Genomic DNA, 17,944 nt, shown 5'->3' with positions numbered 1-17,944 from the left:
TTTCAAAAAAACTTCTTTCATGTTTTCATTATGGGGTGTTGTGTGTAGAATTTTGAGGGAAAAAATGAATTTATTCCATTTTGGAATATGGCTGTAACATAACAAAATGTGGGAAAAGTGAAGCGCTGTGAATACTTTCCGGATGCTTGGGTGTAGTACGATTCTTGGATGCTTTGTACTTAATCTTGATCGATGTATAAGGACGTGTGAATGTTTAACATAATGGCCATTTATGATGACCGAAATGATTTAGATAATTATTTGTAAAATAAAAAATTAGGCGCCAGAATATTATGGCCATTCTCATGCAAATAAGATTTGAGTTTGGGTGTGGATTTGCATTATTAATATTATAATTAGGGCTAATCGTTGTGAAGTAGGCCTATATTTGTTTCATGTGCCTAATGATGTGTTTTTGGGCCACGTTTACAATGACACGAGAGGGCAAAGGCTATAGGCCTATATGACATATAGAAAGTTGAATTGCTGGGGTCGAAAGCCGTTTGCTATAGTTTGGTTAAAAATACATTTTGACCACACGCTACCTCGATTATAATATGTTTTTCGTTCAGTTAAAATACAATGTCTAATTTACAACTATGTTTCGTTCATGTTTTGGTGCTGCAAATGGACAAATAAATTATTTTAATTTTGCAAACGGAGCCCGAGGGAAGAAGTGCGTTCATCCAGCCAGGCTATGCGCTGCTTCACGGTTTGGAACAAATGGTTGAATTCGTCGAAACAAAAGTCAAATTTGTTCTTCGATGTGCCTCGGATTACTGGAAAAGCATAACTTTAAATTTGGAAGATATTCCCTGGTGAACCGTGAGTAATCCGGTTGGGCAGTTATTATTATTATTTTTATTATTCTTTTATTTTTTATTCACATTGCATGTATGACTTTCCTTTCCTATCAAATATTGCTAAATGTATGTCGTATGTTTTACCATGTTTATAAAACTCAGCATTTGTGTAAAAAGTTGTCCCCTGAAGTGGGGGCTGGCGGAGGGATGAGATGAAAAAGAATCCATGTTTGTGTGTGCTTACCTGCCACCAGTAATAGGTGCTCTTCGAAAGTATGGCGTTCTCCTGCGACAAGAGCGGCGATATGGACGTGTTAAAGCGCTTCATGAACCAGGGGTCTTCATCCTCAACAGAGATGCACTGGCGGCAGGCACACAGTGCCCTGGAGACGGGTTTGTCGGACCAATCCGTAAACCGTAATACGCACGATGGGGTGCTGCTGTAGCTGAATATAAGGATGGTAATGGCACAGATGCAGAACAGCACAATCAAAAGCTTTCTTATCAGATGCTTGAGGTCCACCATTTTGTAAATGATATGAGTTTGTGATACTGGAAAGAGTTTTTTTTTAAAAAAAAAAGCTTCCTCAATGGAGGGTTTGACTTCAGACGAGGATTTGGAAGGTTTGCTAAATGCGCGTAGTTTACATTCCCTGCTTGGCAAACTGCATGTAATGTGCTTAGAGGTACAGATAAAAAACAACCATTGTCTGAACGGGAGGGAAAATGTGATGGTTTGAAGCAGAAGGAGGAAGCAGAAACATGAGACAGGCACCCTCCATCAACAGCACCATTGAAAACTGCTCTTAAAATTCCACACCTAGAAAGAAAACAAAGGAGGATTGAGCATGTTGCTCCATCTATACATATCAGTAATGTACCTGGAACATTCCCCAACAGAGGGATTGCTCTCTGTAGAATCCATGCACTCCCCTGCCTAGTCTAGCTAATTAACTAATAAAAGCGTCAGCTAAATAACAGCTAGCTAGCTAATGTAATATTCAAGAGCCAAAAATATATTTATCTTATTTCCAGGTGGAAGTGTGAATTCCTATGATGCACACAGCCTGAGACACTCAAGGAAAAAGTACGGAAGCTACATTAAAATTGGTGTTTATGCTTAAAGATCTGTCAAATTAATCTGTTGTTCACTCTACATGTTCACATGTGCAATAAGTCACAAAGGAATGCATGTCATACCGAATGAAAAAATCATGTCCCAGGCACATATTTTGTATTCATTACATCCTCATATCTTATTTCAGTACAGAGTTACCGAAAGTTAAGTTGAAGGTGTGCTCTTGTGACAACTTGCCCCAGCATAGACAGGGCTCCAGACTGTGGTGAGATTGTGCCATTTTGCACGATATTAATTGATCATAGCCCACTTACTTCAGATATCGGGCTCCCCGCACTTGCAAAACTGATATCCGTTGGAGTCATTCCATATTCAACCCATATTTCCATCATTCAGTTTAACACAAAGGAAAGAAACCACAATAAAAATATATCCCGTTCATACTGGTCGATGATTACTGTGGCTCCCTTTCCCAGGGCTCTATGTACAGTAGTGCCCCAGTAGCAGTGGTCGCGTACGGATGAATGAACTTCTGAACAGGCGGCGCAGGTACAAGAGTATCGGACTTTTAATTAGCCTACCCTGTCGCGGTAATGCCCCCTTCCAGGAAAAAAACAAGGTTTCATTGAAATGGCATAACTTACACCTGAGCTATTCATACGTTCCGGACGCGTTGGGAGTATTGTAGCTAAATATTGTACGTGGCTCAAGTGGTCATTTGTGGATAAATAAATGCAATGAGTTAGCAATGTGCTACTACGTGTTACTTTAATGTGCGGTTTTGGACAGAGCTTCCTTGGAACACTTACAGTGTCCTGCCCTGTCTTGCGATGAGGTATGAGGATGTGTGGTTTTGGTGAGACCTGTTTCTACAGGGTGGCCTGTAGTGTAGTGGTTAAAGTACATGACTGGGACCCAAATAAACAAACAAATAAATAAACTCCATCACAAATCGAATAAGCTCTCCCTTTCCATTATTATTTTTATTTTTATTTATGAAATACTATTTATACATGTTTTAGGTAGACAAGTACGCCAGCTTGTTACTGCAAATTTTTAGCCAATCATGTGGCAGCAACTAAAAGGTCTGTGTTGTAAATGCACAAATGTTAATGTCCACAAATGTTGTGCACACTGTTAAAATGCTCCAGTTACAAATAATGAAGCAACCAATATAAATTATTTCAACATTTAAATGAGAACAAGAAAGCACAAATACCCAATGGGAGAAAATAAATATCATAAATATATTGTGTGGCGAGGACAGGTGAAGTAAGCAGGTAAGCAGCGCGATCCGAGGAACACACCTACAGGTGTATAGGCACACGCCTACAGGTGTAGAGGCACACGCCTACAGGTGTATAGGAACACACCTACAGGTGTACAGGAACACACCTACAGGTGTACAGGAACACACCTACAGGTGTATAGGCACACGCCTACAGGTGTATAGGAACACACCTACAGGTGTATAGGCACACACCCGGACTACATTGTGAAATTCATCACGATGTCGCCCAAAATATGACGTCACTCATCACATACTTTCAAATCTTATCAAAATGTAGCTGATTCCCATCTCTACTAAATAGAACTAAGGAATTGTATTACTTTTGATACAACAAAACTGAAACGTTTACCTCACAAAAAAGTGAGTGATTTTTAAAACTAATAGATGAGTGCAGTTCAAGGAAGCAAACATTTTAATGTTACATTTTTGTATCTATGACGTTCAAAGTACCGGAAAATAGTTGCCAACCAACCTCTCCTACACGAGACTCGTCATTTTTGAGGTTTATTTATTTATTTATTTATTTATTTATTTATGTACTTTTAATCGGGTAATTTTTTTGGGTTTCATTTTTCATTCAAAAAAAAGGATGAACATTTGATTAAAATGTGACAGCCTTAAAAACGGATATAATAACAAAAATAACAATTTAACCATGCTAAATCTTTTAAACATTGTCCTTTCTTTTAAGGAGGTTGGATATGTTGCGCCTGCACATTTTTTGACATTCGCACAGTGACAGCCGCAATTTGTATGATTATTATAACCTTTATTTAACCAGGGAGATCAATTAAGGACACATTTGTACAAGGACAACCTGGCAAGTAATAGTGTGAGAGTCGCACATCCGGGATAGGTTTATTCGCATTCAATAGTTTTTTCCATGGTGACATATTCTACCAATCTGGTCACATGATATGCCCTAGCTAACCGCTTGAGTGTGAATACTTTTAATGCGCCTTGTTAGCTCCAGAGAGAAGTTGACCTCAATTAGATCTAGAACCTATCAGATTTCCCGGGCGGTTCTAACTTTAGTGTACAATAAAACGTGAAACTGATCACGAATCCGCACCCAGGGTGCAACTTTGTACATCATTATTTGTGAAAAGACGTTATCGATAGGCCAACATTTTGGCAGTTTTTGCCATTATTGATCGTACATTGATTGCGGCAGACATATTTCTGTTACTCAGGACCTTTTCGCGGGTCTGGTGGACCCATACCATTACTGGGGTCTTAAAACAATACAGTCATAACAATTTATGTAAAAATACTTCACAGATGTTGACCTTATCTTAATTACAAGCAATATAGACCATAACATATAGCATATATGGTTAATATGTGCCATTTACCCCTGCTAAATCACATTCATTAGTATTCGTTTTTTGTGATGAAATGTGATTTTGGTCAAACAAATCAATAATAATCAAAACTGGGAGGAATAAATCATGTTTTTCTTCAACAAATATAAAGGAGAGAATTGGTGTTTATTGATTTAAATAAAATTGAAATTAGGATACAGAACACAAATTTAACAATGAACACATGCCCACGATAAGGCGGAAAACAGCAAAGCTTTCTGGGGCCCAGCCACAAGGAGGGGGCAAATGCAGTCCAGTCATAAAAAACTGTAGGGCCCTTTCACTGGACTTTAGTTCAGAGACCCAGTTGTTACTCCAACGGCCCTGATTGAACACAATGTCTACACACCACACAAGGGGCACAGTCTGACAGTGTGGATCTAAATCTAAATCTAATAATCTAAAGGGGAAGTACACATGCACGCAGGCAAGCATGCGTGCATGCACACACGCACACACACAAACACACACACACACACACAATAGTCCAAGATAGGAGGAAGACCAGGTAAAGGTACACAGCAAACCTTATACGTATATTATACGCCTGTATGTAATGTAAATGTGCAGGGGGGTGCACAGTGTGTACTCAGTGAAAATTAGTTCATTTACATGTTCTTCACAGAAAATGAGCCAAGGGTTATGAGTCAAAGGTTGAAAAAAATATTTGTTGTATCATTTTTATTTTAGTAAACATTGAAAACGGGTCCCACAGACCCGAACCTCTTTAGAGGGTTAAATTGTAAAGGCACCGTTTGTGATCACCTAAAAAATGTTGCCACTTACAATAGGTAGAATAATAAATCGGGCCATTTCAATGCAGCGCTATAAGGGGGCGTTACCGCCACAGGTTATTAAAAAGTTATAAAGTTCACTGCTGTGCGATGGAGCGTCACTCTACTGTAGCCTCCATTTATCCGTACACTATCAGCGCTACTGTGGCATGATGGACATATGCGTTGACTATGGAATAACTGCATAGGATATCAGTTTCTCAAGTGCGGGCAGCCCAAGATCAGAAGTAAGTGGGCAATAAATTAAGTGTCAAGATATTCATATCATTTAGTATCTCGGCACTGATGCATTGACTATTCGTGTCGTATATGGACACGTGCACATTGTTCTATTATAGTATCCTATAGTTATCTTGTTATGTCGAATAATATCCTATATTTATTTCGAACCATGTAGCGGTAATTCTTGATTAATTGATTATCTCCATTAGCATTGTTCTGAAGTCTGTAGTTGAAAAAAATAATCTGTGCCCCGAGCAGACATAAAATCAGTTAAGGCGCCACTTCAAGAGGCCACTGAATAAAAATAGTTTTCACGAACAAAACGTTTTTTTTCCCGCAGCATTTTCTACAAACTTTAGAGATACTGCCATACGTTAGGTTACAGAGGAGCTTCGGAAATTATACTTTTTAGATTCAAAATCATCTTGTGCTTCAGTGAAGACCATGTGAACAGCAGGAGTCTGCAGATAGACTATAGTTAGGATGCACACTTTATTGGAGATATTTCTTCTGCTGTTGTAGTTCATCCGCCATTCAACATGTTGTGTGTTCTGGGATGTTCTATGTCACTATTGTAATGTAACTGTAACTGATACCCACAGCGTGATTTGAGTTGCTGTCACCTTCCCGTCAGCTAGAACCAGTCTGGCCATTCTGTGAGAACCAAACATTATTTTTGTGTAAACATTTTATTTATTTATTTTTATTTTACCTTTATTTTACTCGGTCCCATTGAGATTTACATCTCTTTTACAAGGGAGTCCTGGCCAAAATGGCTTAAAATACAACAAATAACACAGATTGTGCATTACGCACAGCAAGACACAGAAGAACATCAAATGTGATCTAAGTGACTTTGACTGTGGGAATGATTGCTGGTGGCATTCAGGGTGGGTTGAGTATCTCAGAAACTGCTGATCTCCTGGGATTTTCACACACACTATTCCCTAGGGTTTGCAAAGGATGGTAAAACAAAAAAATCAAGAAAAAAAAAAAGCAGACAGGAAGGTGAAAGTAACGCAAATAACCACACATTACAACAATGGTGTGCAGAAGAGCATCTCTGAACTCACATCGCATCATAACTCTTAAGAGGATAGGCTACAGCAGTAGAAGTCTAAAAAATAAGTCTAATAAATATCTAATAAAGTGCTCATTGAATGTAGATATACAACATTCTAGCACTGTTGGTAATTGTACAGAGCACTAGTTGTCCCCCGGCTGTATTTCTTGGCTACAGTTAGGGAACATATTTTGAAGTTTTAACTGTTCACACCCATTACATTACATTCATGGCATTTGGCAGACACTCTTATCCAGAGCGACGTACAACAAAGTGCATACCCATAACCAGGGATAAGTTCGCTGAAAGACCCTAGAGGGAAGTACAATTTCAACTGCTACCTGTACAACAAAGATAAGGACCAGGGCCTATTTGAATTTATTTATTTATTTATTTTAACAAACAAATAAACAAACAAACAACAAAGCAAAAGTGACCAAACTTAACTAGCCTGAATGAAGGTGACCTGGTGGCTCTTCCTGTTGAATCTGGCCAGATAATGCTTTGCTGTGTAGTTACAGAAGAGGCTGACATCTCACCTGAGAGATTTTGGTTAGTGTCTGGCTCTTTATTCAGCCTGACACTATTTACTAATTACTATTATGTAGGCCTATTTATTTCATTAAAGATTTGGAATGGAACACTATTTTCTTACCTGCTTTTTTGCAGATGCTTTTTTTGGCATGTTTTGCATACGTGAAACTATGTCCGGCAATAGTTGTCTATGCAGTTTGGAATATCTTGATACAGATGTAATAATTGTTAAATTGTGAACAGAAGTCAGAATTGATTAACTCCTGTTGATGCGCTTCAGCAATCGCAGCAATAATAATAATAATAATAATAATAATAATAATAATAATAATAATAATAAGAAGAAGAAGAAGAAGAAGAAGAATCATAATAATAGTAATTGTTAATATTTGCATTGAATTTGTCTTAAAACCATTACAAAGGTTTGTGAAATATTTGACAAATCTGAACACACAACGCGTCATAACTCTAAGAGGATAGGCTACAGCAGTAGAAGTCTAAAAAATAAGTCTAATAAATATCTAATAAAGTGCTCACTGAGTGTAGATATACAACATTCTAGCACTGTTGGTAATTGTACAGAGCACTAGTTTTAACTGTTCACACCTCTAATTTTGGCAGCTGTCAAAACTGTTCACACCTATTACATTGCATACCCATAACTCATAATTGTAGTCCCGCCTTACAATTCTTACTACTGATGAGTGGTTTGCATCTTGTGCTATAGCCTCTCTATTGCTGCTCTCTAAGTCTTCTTTGAGCAGTTGATTAGGACACCTTCACCCCAGCCCTGCATAGATTGTTTGATTGTGATGTTTTGGGGGTTTTCTGCACAGCTCTCACAATGTTTCTGTCATCAACTGCTGTTGTTTTCCTTGGTCGACCTGTTCGATGTCTGTTGCTCAGTACACCAGCAGTTTCTTTCTTTTTCAGGACATTGTAATTTGTTGTACAAGCTATCCCCAATGCTTGTGCAATGGATTTCCCCTCTTTTCTAAGCATCAAAATGGCTTGCTTTTGTCCCAAAGACAGCTCTCTGGTCTTCATGTTCATGTTTATTTCTAACACAAATGCAGTCTTCACAGGCAAAACCCACGGCTAAAACCAAGAGTAAACATTCAGACCTATTTATTGTTTAACAAATCAATCTAACAGGACACATCTGGACAACAGGAAACACCTGTCAGTGACATGTTCCAATACTTTTGTTCAACTGAAAATAGGGTGGTCTGATACAAAATAGGTAATATAATAAAAGATGAAATTTGGATCGGATCATGTACATCTTTTGAACTCAATTGTCTTCAGTGTATAGCTAAAACAAAGAAATTGACCTTGCTGTTCTAATATTTTTGGAGGGGACTGTAGATCTCACATAAAATGAGGAAAGAGACATGGAAAACTGCAAATCACATGTGCACAGGCTGTTTCCACTAACCTGCCTGGTGTGGGAGATTGAACCTAAAGAGTGTAATCATGTGCAATATCTACCCACAATCATGTGCAATATCTACTTATAATCATGTGCAATATCTACTTATAATCATGTGCAATATCTACCTATAATCATGTGCAATATCTACTTATAGTCATGTGAAATATCTACTTATAATCATGTGTAATATCTACCTATAATCATGTGCAATATCTACTTTTAGTCATGTGAAACATCTACTTATAATCATGTGCAATATCTACCTATAATCATGTGCAATATCTACTTATAGTCATGTGAAATATCTACTTATAATCATGTGCAATATCTACTTACACTCATGTGCAATGTCTCACAATAATAATGTGCAATATCTACTTATAATCATGTGCAATATCTCCCTATAACCATGTACAATATCTACCTATAACCACTGCAATATCTACTTATAATCATGTGCGATATCTAACTATAATCATGTGCAATATCTACCTATTATTTTATCTCCTTTTAGGTAGCTTATTAGAAGTAGTATGGGCATTTTATGGGCCCAAGGCAGTAATATGTGGTGTACACCAAATAAGGTTTGTCTTTCCTTGAGTGTCTCAGAGCAGTCTCAGACATAAATGTATTTTGGGTTTTTAAATAATCTGGTAATATTTAAGTCAGTTGTGTGCTCCAAAGGATTCTACGGAGAGCAATCCCCTCTGTTGGGAAATGCTCCAGGTCCATTACTGATATGTACCATAGATATGTTGAGTGTAATCTGTCCTCCTTTGTTTTCTTTCTAGGTGGGTGATTTCCAGCAGAGAGCAGCTTCACCATCTCTTCACCACCTCATTCAGTCAAAAAGAAGAAAGCAGGACCCCTCCCTCTAACAGGAAGCACAAGCTTGCACTTCAAACCGTCACATTTTCCCTCCTATTCAGACGTGACTTACTGTGCAGGTTTTGTGCATCTGAGAACTGTTCTAAAAGGATGACATTCCCTGCCTGAATGGGTCATGCACTTTGTTTCTGATACAATCCTTTCAAACCCTCGTCTGAAGTCAAACCCTCCATTGAGGAAGCTCTCCCACTTTTTGAGAACAACTTTCCAGTATCTAAACACATATCATGTACAAAATGGTGGACCTCAAGCGTCTGAAAAGCAAGCTTTTGATTGTGCTGTCCTGCAGCTGTGCTGCTACCTTAGTTTTATTTAGCTACAGCAATCTGTCATCATACTTATTACAACTTGACTACCGGCAGTCCGACAAACCCGTTTCCAGGGCACTGTGTGCCTGCCGCCAGTGCATCTCTGTTGAGGATGAAGACCCCTGGTTCATGAAGCGCTTTAACACGTCCATATCGCCGCTCTTGTCGCAGGAGAACGCCATACTTTCGAAGAGCACCTGTTACTGGTGGCAGGTAAGCACACACAAACATGGATTCTTTTTCATCTCATCCCTCCGCCAGCCCCCAATTCAGGGGACAACTTTTTACAGTTTTATAAACATGGTAAAACATACGACATACATTTAGCAATATCTTATTGGAAAGGAAAGTCATACATGCAATGTGAATAAAAATGAACAGAAAAAAAAGAATAATAAGAACAAAATAATGAGGCTTTGAGTTTTGTTGTGATGAATGTTGAATAGTTGAACAGTATATAATCAAATGAGGCTTTGAGTTTTGTTGTGATGAATGTTGAATAGTTGAACAGTATATAATCAAATGAGGCTTTGAGTTTTGTTGTGATGAATGTTGAATAGTTGAACAGTATATAATGAAGCGAGGCTTTGAGTTTTGTTGTGATGAATGTTGAATAGTTGAACAGTATATAATGAAGCGAGGCTTTGAGTTTTGTTGTGATGAATGTTGAATAGTTGAACAGTATATAATGAAGCGAGGCTTTGAGTTTTGTTGTGATGAATGTTGAATAGTTGAACAGTATATAATGAAGCGAGGCTTTGAGTTTTGTTGTGATGAATGTTGAATAGTTGAACAGTATATAATGAAGCGAGGCTTTGAGTTTTGTTGTGATGAATGTTGAATAGTTGAACAGTATATAATGAAGCGAGGCTTTGAGTTTTGTTGTGATGAATGTTGAATAGTTGAACAGTATATAATGAAGCGAGGCTTTGAGTTTTGTTGTGATGAATGTTGAATAGTTGAACAGTATATAATGAAGCGAGGCTTTGAGTTTTGTTGTGATGAATGTTGAATAGTTGAACAGTATATAATGAAGCAAGGCTTTGAGTTTTGTTGTGATGAATGTTGAATAGTTGAACAGCATATAATCAAATGAGGCTTTGAGTTTTGTTGTGATGAATGTTGAATAGTTGAACAGTATATAATCAAATGAGGCTTTGAGTTTTGTTGTGATGAATGTTGAATGCATGAAATAGAATTGCATTGAATAGTGTCCCCCCATGTACATTTGTAAAAATGTAAATTTTAGCCATTGTTAAAAATATTGTTCATGTTTGTCATTTCCTAAAGCAAATGTTCAGCATGAATGCATTAAACTGCACCTTTTAAAAAAATGAGTTCACTTTCAAAACCGAACATTATGAAGTACAAATATGATCACCAGCAAAACTACAATCACCAATATGCACTCAGTGAGCACTTTATTAGGTAGACCTGTGCACCAGCTTGTTAATACAAATATTGAATCAGCCAATTGTGTGGCAACAACTAAATCCATAAAAGCATGCAGATGTGATCAAGATGCTGTTTTTCAGACCAAATGTCAGAATGGGGAACAAATGTGATCTAGGTGACTTTGACCATGGAATGATTGTTGGTGCCAGACAGGGTGGTTTGATTATCTCAGAAACTGCTGATCTCCAGGAACAGGAGGCTGTGTGTGTGCTGGTTCCACTCAGAGCAGTCTCTAGAGTCTCAGAGAATGGTGTGAAAAACAAAAAAACATCCAGTGAATGGCAGTTCTGTGGGCAGAGACGCGCTATCAATGAGAAAAGTCAGAGGAGAAGGGTGACAAGAAGGTGAGAGGAATGCAAATAACCACATATTACAACAGTGGTATGCTGAAGAGCATCTCTGAACACACGACCTGTCAAACCTCGAAGTGGATAGGCAGGAGTTGGCAGTATCCTACCACTGCTACGCGGATGATACCCAACTCTTCGTCTCGTTCCCGCCGTCTGATACGCAGGTTTCAGCCCGTATCTCTGCTTGCCTGAGGGACATCCAGAGCTGGATGGACAACCACCATCTAAAGCTCAACCCAGGCAAGACTGAAATGATATTCATCCCTGCTAAAACCTCTCCCCATCTGGATCTCTCCATTTCCCTCGGGGATACCACACTCACGCCGTCACCCAGTGCAAGGAACCTCGGCGTGGTGATGGACAGCAGACTGTCCCTCTCCGAGAACATTGTGGCGGTGACCCGGTCATGCAGGTTCTTCCTATACAACATACGGAGAATCCGCCCCTTTCTCACCCCCTACTCGACCCAGCTCCTGGTCCAAGCGATGGTTCTGTCCCGCCTGGACTACTGCAATTCCCTCTTGGCTGGCCTCCCAGCGTCTGCCATCAGACCCCTCCAACTCATTCAGAATGCAGCAGCTCCTCTGGTCTTCAACCTTCCCAAATATTCACACATCACCCCCCTGCTTACTTCCCTCCACTGGCTGCCTGTCATGGCTCGCATCAAATTCAAAACATTGGTGCTAGCCTTCCAAGCAGTTAAAGGATCTTCCCCAGCTTATCTACAAAAAATCATCAGACCCTACACCCCTGCCAGACCTCTTCGTTCAGCCTCCACAGGCCGCTTGGCACCTCCCCCTCTCCGAACCTCCACCTCACGCTCACAACTACTGTCTGTTCTGGCTCCACGGTGGTAGAACGAACTCCCCGTTGAGGTCAGAACTGTAGAATCTCTCCCCACCTTCAAGCGCAAGCTGAAGACACACACCTCTTCCCATCCCTCCCTACCTCCCTGTGAACCTTAATTGTTGTCTCTGTGACTTGCTTTGTGTATTGGTATTTTTAGTTGGCTAGGTAAGCAGTGTTTGGATACTTAACTTTGGTTACTTTTGCTCTGTTTGTTTGTTTCTTTGTTCTCAAAAAAAAAAAAAAAAAAAAAAGGCCCTCGTCCTTATCTTTGTTGTACAGGTAGCAGTTGAAATTGTACTTCCCTCTAGGGTCTTTCAGCACACTTAGCCCTGGTTATGGGTATGCACTTTGTTGTACGTCGCTCTGGATAAGAGCGTCTGCCAAATGCCAATAATGTAATGTAATGTAATGAGTTGTTTGACTGGAAATATTTCACCTTAAAACAGATAACGTAAATCTGTCAGAGCAGGAAAGCACTTCCTGTTGGTTCCTGGGAAAAAACCACCCCAGTTTGTCTGTGAGGTCTGCCATTAGTCACACATTCTGTCCACCAGAGAGCTCTATTTCATCTTTCTTGCATAACCTCATGTAACCTCAGGTGGATGGAAGGATAAACTATTTCCTTAAAAAATGTAAATACAGCGCAACCTTTCATTCGCCTGGGGTTTGTTGCTCTTGTTGATTGACTCTCGGGCAGCTGAGACTCACTTTTGTGTGTCTTTATTGTGTCCCCAGAGACTACAGAGTCTACAGGCTAAGCAAAATGCCAACTACAGTGCTGTGGTGCAGAAACTATTCAAGGTCGTCCCTGGGGAGGGACACTACAACGACTCAGGGCCCAATCGCTGCAGGACTTGCGCTGTAGTCGGGAATTCTGGGAACCTCAAGGGATCCGATTACGGAGCCCTCATTGACGCCAATGACTTCGTCATAAGGTGACAGACTCAGTCTGACTTGATCTAGCGCTGTATAACATGGACTGTAGAATTGAGCTGTGTCACAAAATCTGGATTGTTTAAGCCTGTGTTTGCAGTCGATATGTAAATGTAATGTAAATGGTAAAATGGCAGGCATTTTATATAGCGCCTTTATCCAAAGCGCTGTACAATTGATGCTTCTCCATTCACCCATTCATACACACACTCACACACCGACGGCGATTGGCTGCCATGCAAGGCACCAACCAGCTCGTCAGGAGCATTTGGGGGTCAGGTGTCTTGCTCAGGGACACTTCGACACAGCCCGGGCGGGGGAACGAACCGGCAACCCTCCGACTGCCAGACGACTGCTCTTACTGCCTGAGCCATGTCACCCCCTGTGATGTGGATGACATCATCAGTCATCCACCTGCCTAAATGGAACCGTAGTGTCCTCTCCGGTCCTCATCTTGTCTCTCCTGTGTTTGATCTTCATTGTGCGTCGCCCTGGATAGGAGAGTCTGCTAAATGCTTGTAATGTGATGTAAACATCTTCTGACTCTGATGATCATCCAGAGTACATAGAACTGTTATACTTATTCATGCGATTGTCTAATCGGCCAATTGTGTGGCAGCAGTGCAATGCATACAATCGTGTACGTATGGGTCAGCAGCTTCAGGGATTTTTCACGCGCACACACACACACACACACACACACACACTCACACTCGTCTCTAGAGTTTGCAAAGAATGGTGCAAAAAACAAACAGGCAAACAGTGAGCAGCAGTTCTGCAGACAGGAACACCTTGTTAATGAGAGACATCAGAGGAGATTGGCCAGACTGGTCAAAGCTGACAGGAAGGTGACAGTAACGCAAATAACCACACATTACAACAGTGGTATGCGGATGAGCATCTCTGAACACACAGCGCATCATACCTCTAATGCATAGGCTACAGCTATTAAAAGCAGAAGCAGAAAAGTAAAAGTCCTGACATGTGTTGCTTCTACCCATCAAAGAATAGGTACAAAGCTTGCAAGGAGAAATGTTAATTGTATACCAGTGTATTTTCTGTGCCAATAGTGTTGAAACATATTTCTCCCATCACGTTACAGAAACCATAATGATGTTTCCTGGTTGTCTCATAAACTTGGGCCACATAAATGCAGCTCTCATGATTGCTTTGTCTAAAATCAATGTCAAGACTAGTTTACATAGCAGCCAGTCTCTAAAAGTAATATATATATTGTCTCTGCAGAATGAACAGAGCTCCCATTTTGGGCTATGAAAAGGACGTAGGGAACAGAACCACCCATCGTGTCATGTACCCAGAAAGTGCCACAAACCTGCAAAAGGACACGAGCCTGCTGCTGATACCATTCAAGACTTTGGATCTGGAGTGGATCACTAGTGCTCTGACCACAGGCACTGTGAAACGGTAGGTGGCCATGGGCTAAATTGGGAATGCATCTGTGTTTGATCATCGATCTAAGAAGCTGAATGCAGCTCTGAGAAACAGGAGCCCTCGTCAGAAGCTTTGTTTTTGGATGAACAGTTTTCATCATTATGCTTTGCATTTAATGTTAGGGTGAGTGGTAAAATGAGCTAGACAGACAGTTATGTGCAAAGAAAGGGAAAAAGGGCTCCTTTATTAGCTCAGTGCTGCCCTGGGTTACTAGTGGACTCTGTGATCTTGTGGATCGTCATTGGACTAAGTGGCACCCAGCAGGCTGTTCAAATCTCTCTGTCTTCAACAGCACCCGTTCTCCTGTGATGGCCAAGATTAATGCAGACAAGAATAAGGTGAGAGTCTTATGTCACAACATGCTTCTGTGTGTGTGTGTGTGTGACGATACAAATTCTACATGTAGTATGTCTCTTGCGCTCATTCTGTGACTTTTATGATTTCTTTGAACACAGGTGTTAATATACAACCCCACATTCTTAAAGTACGTCCATGAAGTGTGGCTTGAACGCCATGGGACATCTCCCTCCACCGGCTTCTTAACCTTGATGTTCGCCATCCACGTATGTGATGAGGTAAGCACATATTACACATTTTAACAAACCATATAATGAGCAAACTGGCTTTATCCAATTTACCCAAGAAAAAAGCAAAAGCAAAGTGCAGTGTCAGATGCAGTTTGAGCTGGCATATACTGCCATCTAGTGTTGGTGAAATGCCCTGATACCTTTTTTACTGTATGATGAGCCAGTGGAAGAATTTTTGCAAGATTACATTTCATTGACCATTCCTGAAACCTTGTTAGGAGAACATATTTAGCGTATACATTGTCCTTCTGTTTTGTCCTTTGTGAGTTAATCTCAAGTGCTTCTTCAATTTGTTGTTCAGTGTGAAGATATGTTCGGTATTGGCGTACACCTGTGTGTGTCCTATTCTTGTAATTACAAGCCAAAAACCGCAATTTATGAAAATATATTCAGTTTAACTGTCCCTCTACTTCCTCTTGGTCTCAGGTGAATGTTTTTGGATTTGGGGCAGCCAAGGACGGAACCTGGCAGCATTACTGGGAGAAAACCAAACTGTCCCGCGAGAGGCCAACCGGATGGCATCCTGGAGCCTTAGAGTCTGTCATCATGAAGCTGCTGGCCTGTAAAAACAAAATTAAGTTGTTTGAAGGGAGATGAGGGGAAGCATTGGCTGTGAAATGAACACGACCTCCCAAGCAGCCTTAATAAGCTTTTATTTTTGGAGGAAATGGCAAAATGTATTTCACAAAGAAAATGTAAAGTAAATGTTACTTACTCAAGGAAATCAAGACGTTCGTTCTATCAATAACTTGGGACATTTTTAGTTTTAAATGGATATATAACTTTGCCTGTTTGACCGGTGTACACATGGTGAATATCTGTGAGGGCTATGTCTCTATATGTGAATTGCCTTATCAATGAAATTCCTAATGTGTAAGGTCTGGGATTTGGGGATGGGGGTTATGTGCATTTTAAACTTCATCTCACATTTATAAATGGAATGATTGCTTTTTTTTATTAAATCAAAAATGTATTTTATTAGTTTGAATATGTTTTGAATATTGCAGTTATATCATTTATATCATATCTTTAGGTAGAGTATCATCGTCATCATTATATATTGTTTAATGGGACCTCAATTTTATCCACATCGATAAATACAAAAAATAGAGTAATCTGAAATGCCAGTGAATCACCAGAACTAGCGGTATTCCATCATCACTAGTACATAATTCAGCATTGGATAAATGTAGCACTTAGCAAGCTGTAGTGCTGTGTCATAAGTTTGTTGATGCCCATGTGAAATGGGGAATGAGAATGCTTCATTGCACTGCTATTTATTAATGCTGGGAGGAAACCAACACTTAGTCCCTAATTACTGGCTTTGATTGGAGGGAGAAAGTACCAGCATTTCATTTTTACACGTAGGGCCAGCTTATGTTTGTCCTTATCTTTGAATGACAACTGGATCTTGCATTTTTATTCTTTAAAAACATTCTATCAGACATTGTACGGCTTTGCTGAACTCATGACTGAACATGAAGGCCAAGGTGTAAGTCCAGCCCGGCCGGTGTGCAGTCCACAGAACCCACAGGTGAGGAACACCTGCGTGACAGGACCCACAGGTGAGGAACACCTGCGTGACAGGACCCACAGGTGAGGAACACCTGCGTAACAGACAGGAGCCACAGGTGAGGAACACCTGCGTGACAGACAGGACCCACAGGTGAGGAACACCTGCGTAACAGACAGGACCCACAGGTGAGGAACACCTGTGTAACAGACAGGACCCACAGGTGAGGAACACCTGCGTGACAGGACCCACAGGTGAGGAACACCTGCGTACCTGGATGGCTGAAGGAATGTGGGTTGAACGAGAAATGCAGGTCTGTTGAGTATCTTGGCCATGCGATCTATGCCGGAGGCTGGCACACAGCCTCATCCAAGAACAAAGCCCCACCCCCACAGAACGTCAGCCAGTTTGGTTCTTACTCTGGGTTACGCCACTATTATGGGCTGTATTCAGACCCAACATGGCGTCAATGCTGAAGCTGCCGCAGGACCTGCTGTGTCAGCACAAGGAGACATGGAGCTGGAGCAAAGTGCGGCAGGAGGCTTTTCACAGAGCCAAAGACGAGTTGGTGAAGTCATGGGGCTCATTCTAATCGCTTATTTTTCTATTTTTTCTTTACGTGCTCCTGACCCCAAAATTGCTTTAAGGTCCTTCTTTAAGGATGTTCCAACCCCTTAAATGTTCCTCCTAAGAGCTAGAAGCAGAAGTTAGGAACTCCCAATCTTTCCTCTGAGCGATGAGCGATTGGACTGAGCCAATGGGCTCTGACTCACTTTGACGCATCACTTCCCGTTCGTCTGCCTGCAACGCATCCCGGTATGGGGTAAGAGCCGGAAACCGTTGAGCATCTTTTTAGTGGTTCGTAAGTTCTGTCAGTACATGTGCATGAGGAGATTCACACTACTGACCCCATACCAGGCTGAGAAATCATAAAAAACTATCAGAGACTTTGGCTAAACAAAAGACTCTTTGTAACAACATTATGATCATTAAGAGCATTAAGAAAAGAAGTCCTTAAAACTGAC

General features: G+C 40.5%; 1 protein-coding gene across 1 annotated transcript; it reads left to right on the top strand.

The window, feature by feature from the left end:
* Window positions 1-1,078: 1,078 nt before the first annotated feature.
* LOC133136670 (CMP-N-acetylneuraminate-beta-galactosamide-alpha-2,3-sialyltransferase 2-like) lies at window positions 1,079-16,003 on the top strand. Its single transcript, XM_061254316.1, has 7 exons — window positions 1,079-1,213; window positions 9,835-9,993; window positions 13,170-13,369; window positions 14,613-14,792; window positions 15,112-15,157; window positions 15,275-15,394; window positions 15,833-16,003. Exons 1-7 carry the CDS (start codon window positions 1,079-1,081, stop codon window positions 16,001-16,003), a joined length of 1,011 nt encoding a protein of 336 aa, XP_061110300.1.
* The last annotated feature ends 1,941 nt before the right edge of the window (window positions 16,004-17,944 follow it).

This window comes from Conger conger, chromosome 9 (assembly GCF_963514075.1).
Source record: "Conger conger chromosome 9, fConCon1.1, whole genome shotgun sequence".
Classification (NCBI taxonomy): domain Eukaryota; kingdom Metazoa; phylum Chordata; class Actinopteri; order Anguilliformes; family Congridae; genus Conger; species Conger conger.
Note: the sequence above shows the minus strand (reverse complement) of the source record. Positions and strands in the feature narration are given on the sequence as shown.

What these genes read in the sequence shown, in the direction of transcription:
- LOC133136670 (XM_061254316.1), top strand. Translation starts at nt 1,079, where the DNA reads ATGGCGTTCTCCTGCGACAAGAGCGGCGATATGGACGTGTTAAAGCGC. An exon ending in GCACCTGTTACTGGTGGCAG is followed by an intron (nt 9,994 to 13,169) that starts GTAAGCACACAC and finishes TTGTGTCCCCAG; the next exon opens with AGACTACAGAGTCTACAGGC. An exon ending in GCCAATGACTTCGTCATAAG is followed by an intron (nt 13,370 to 14,612) that starts GTGACAGACTCA and finishes TTGTCTCTGCAG; the next exon opens with AATGAACAGAGCTCCCATTT.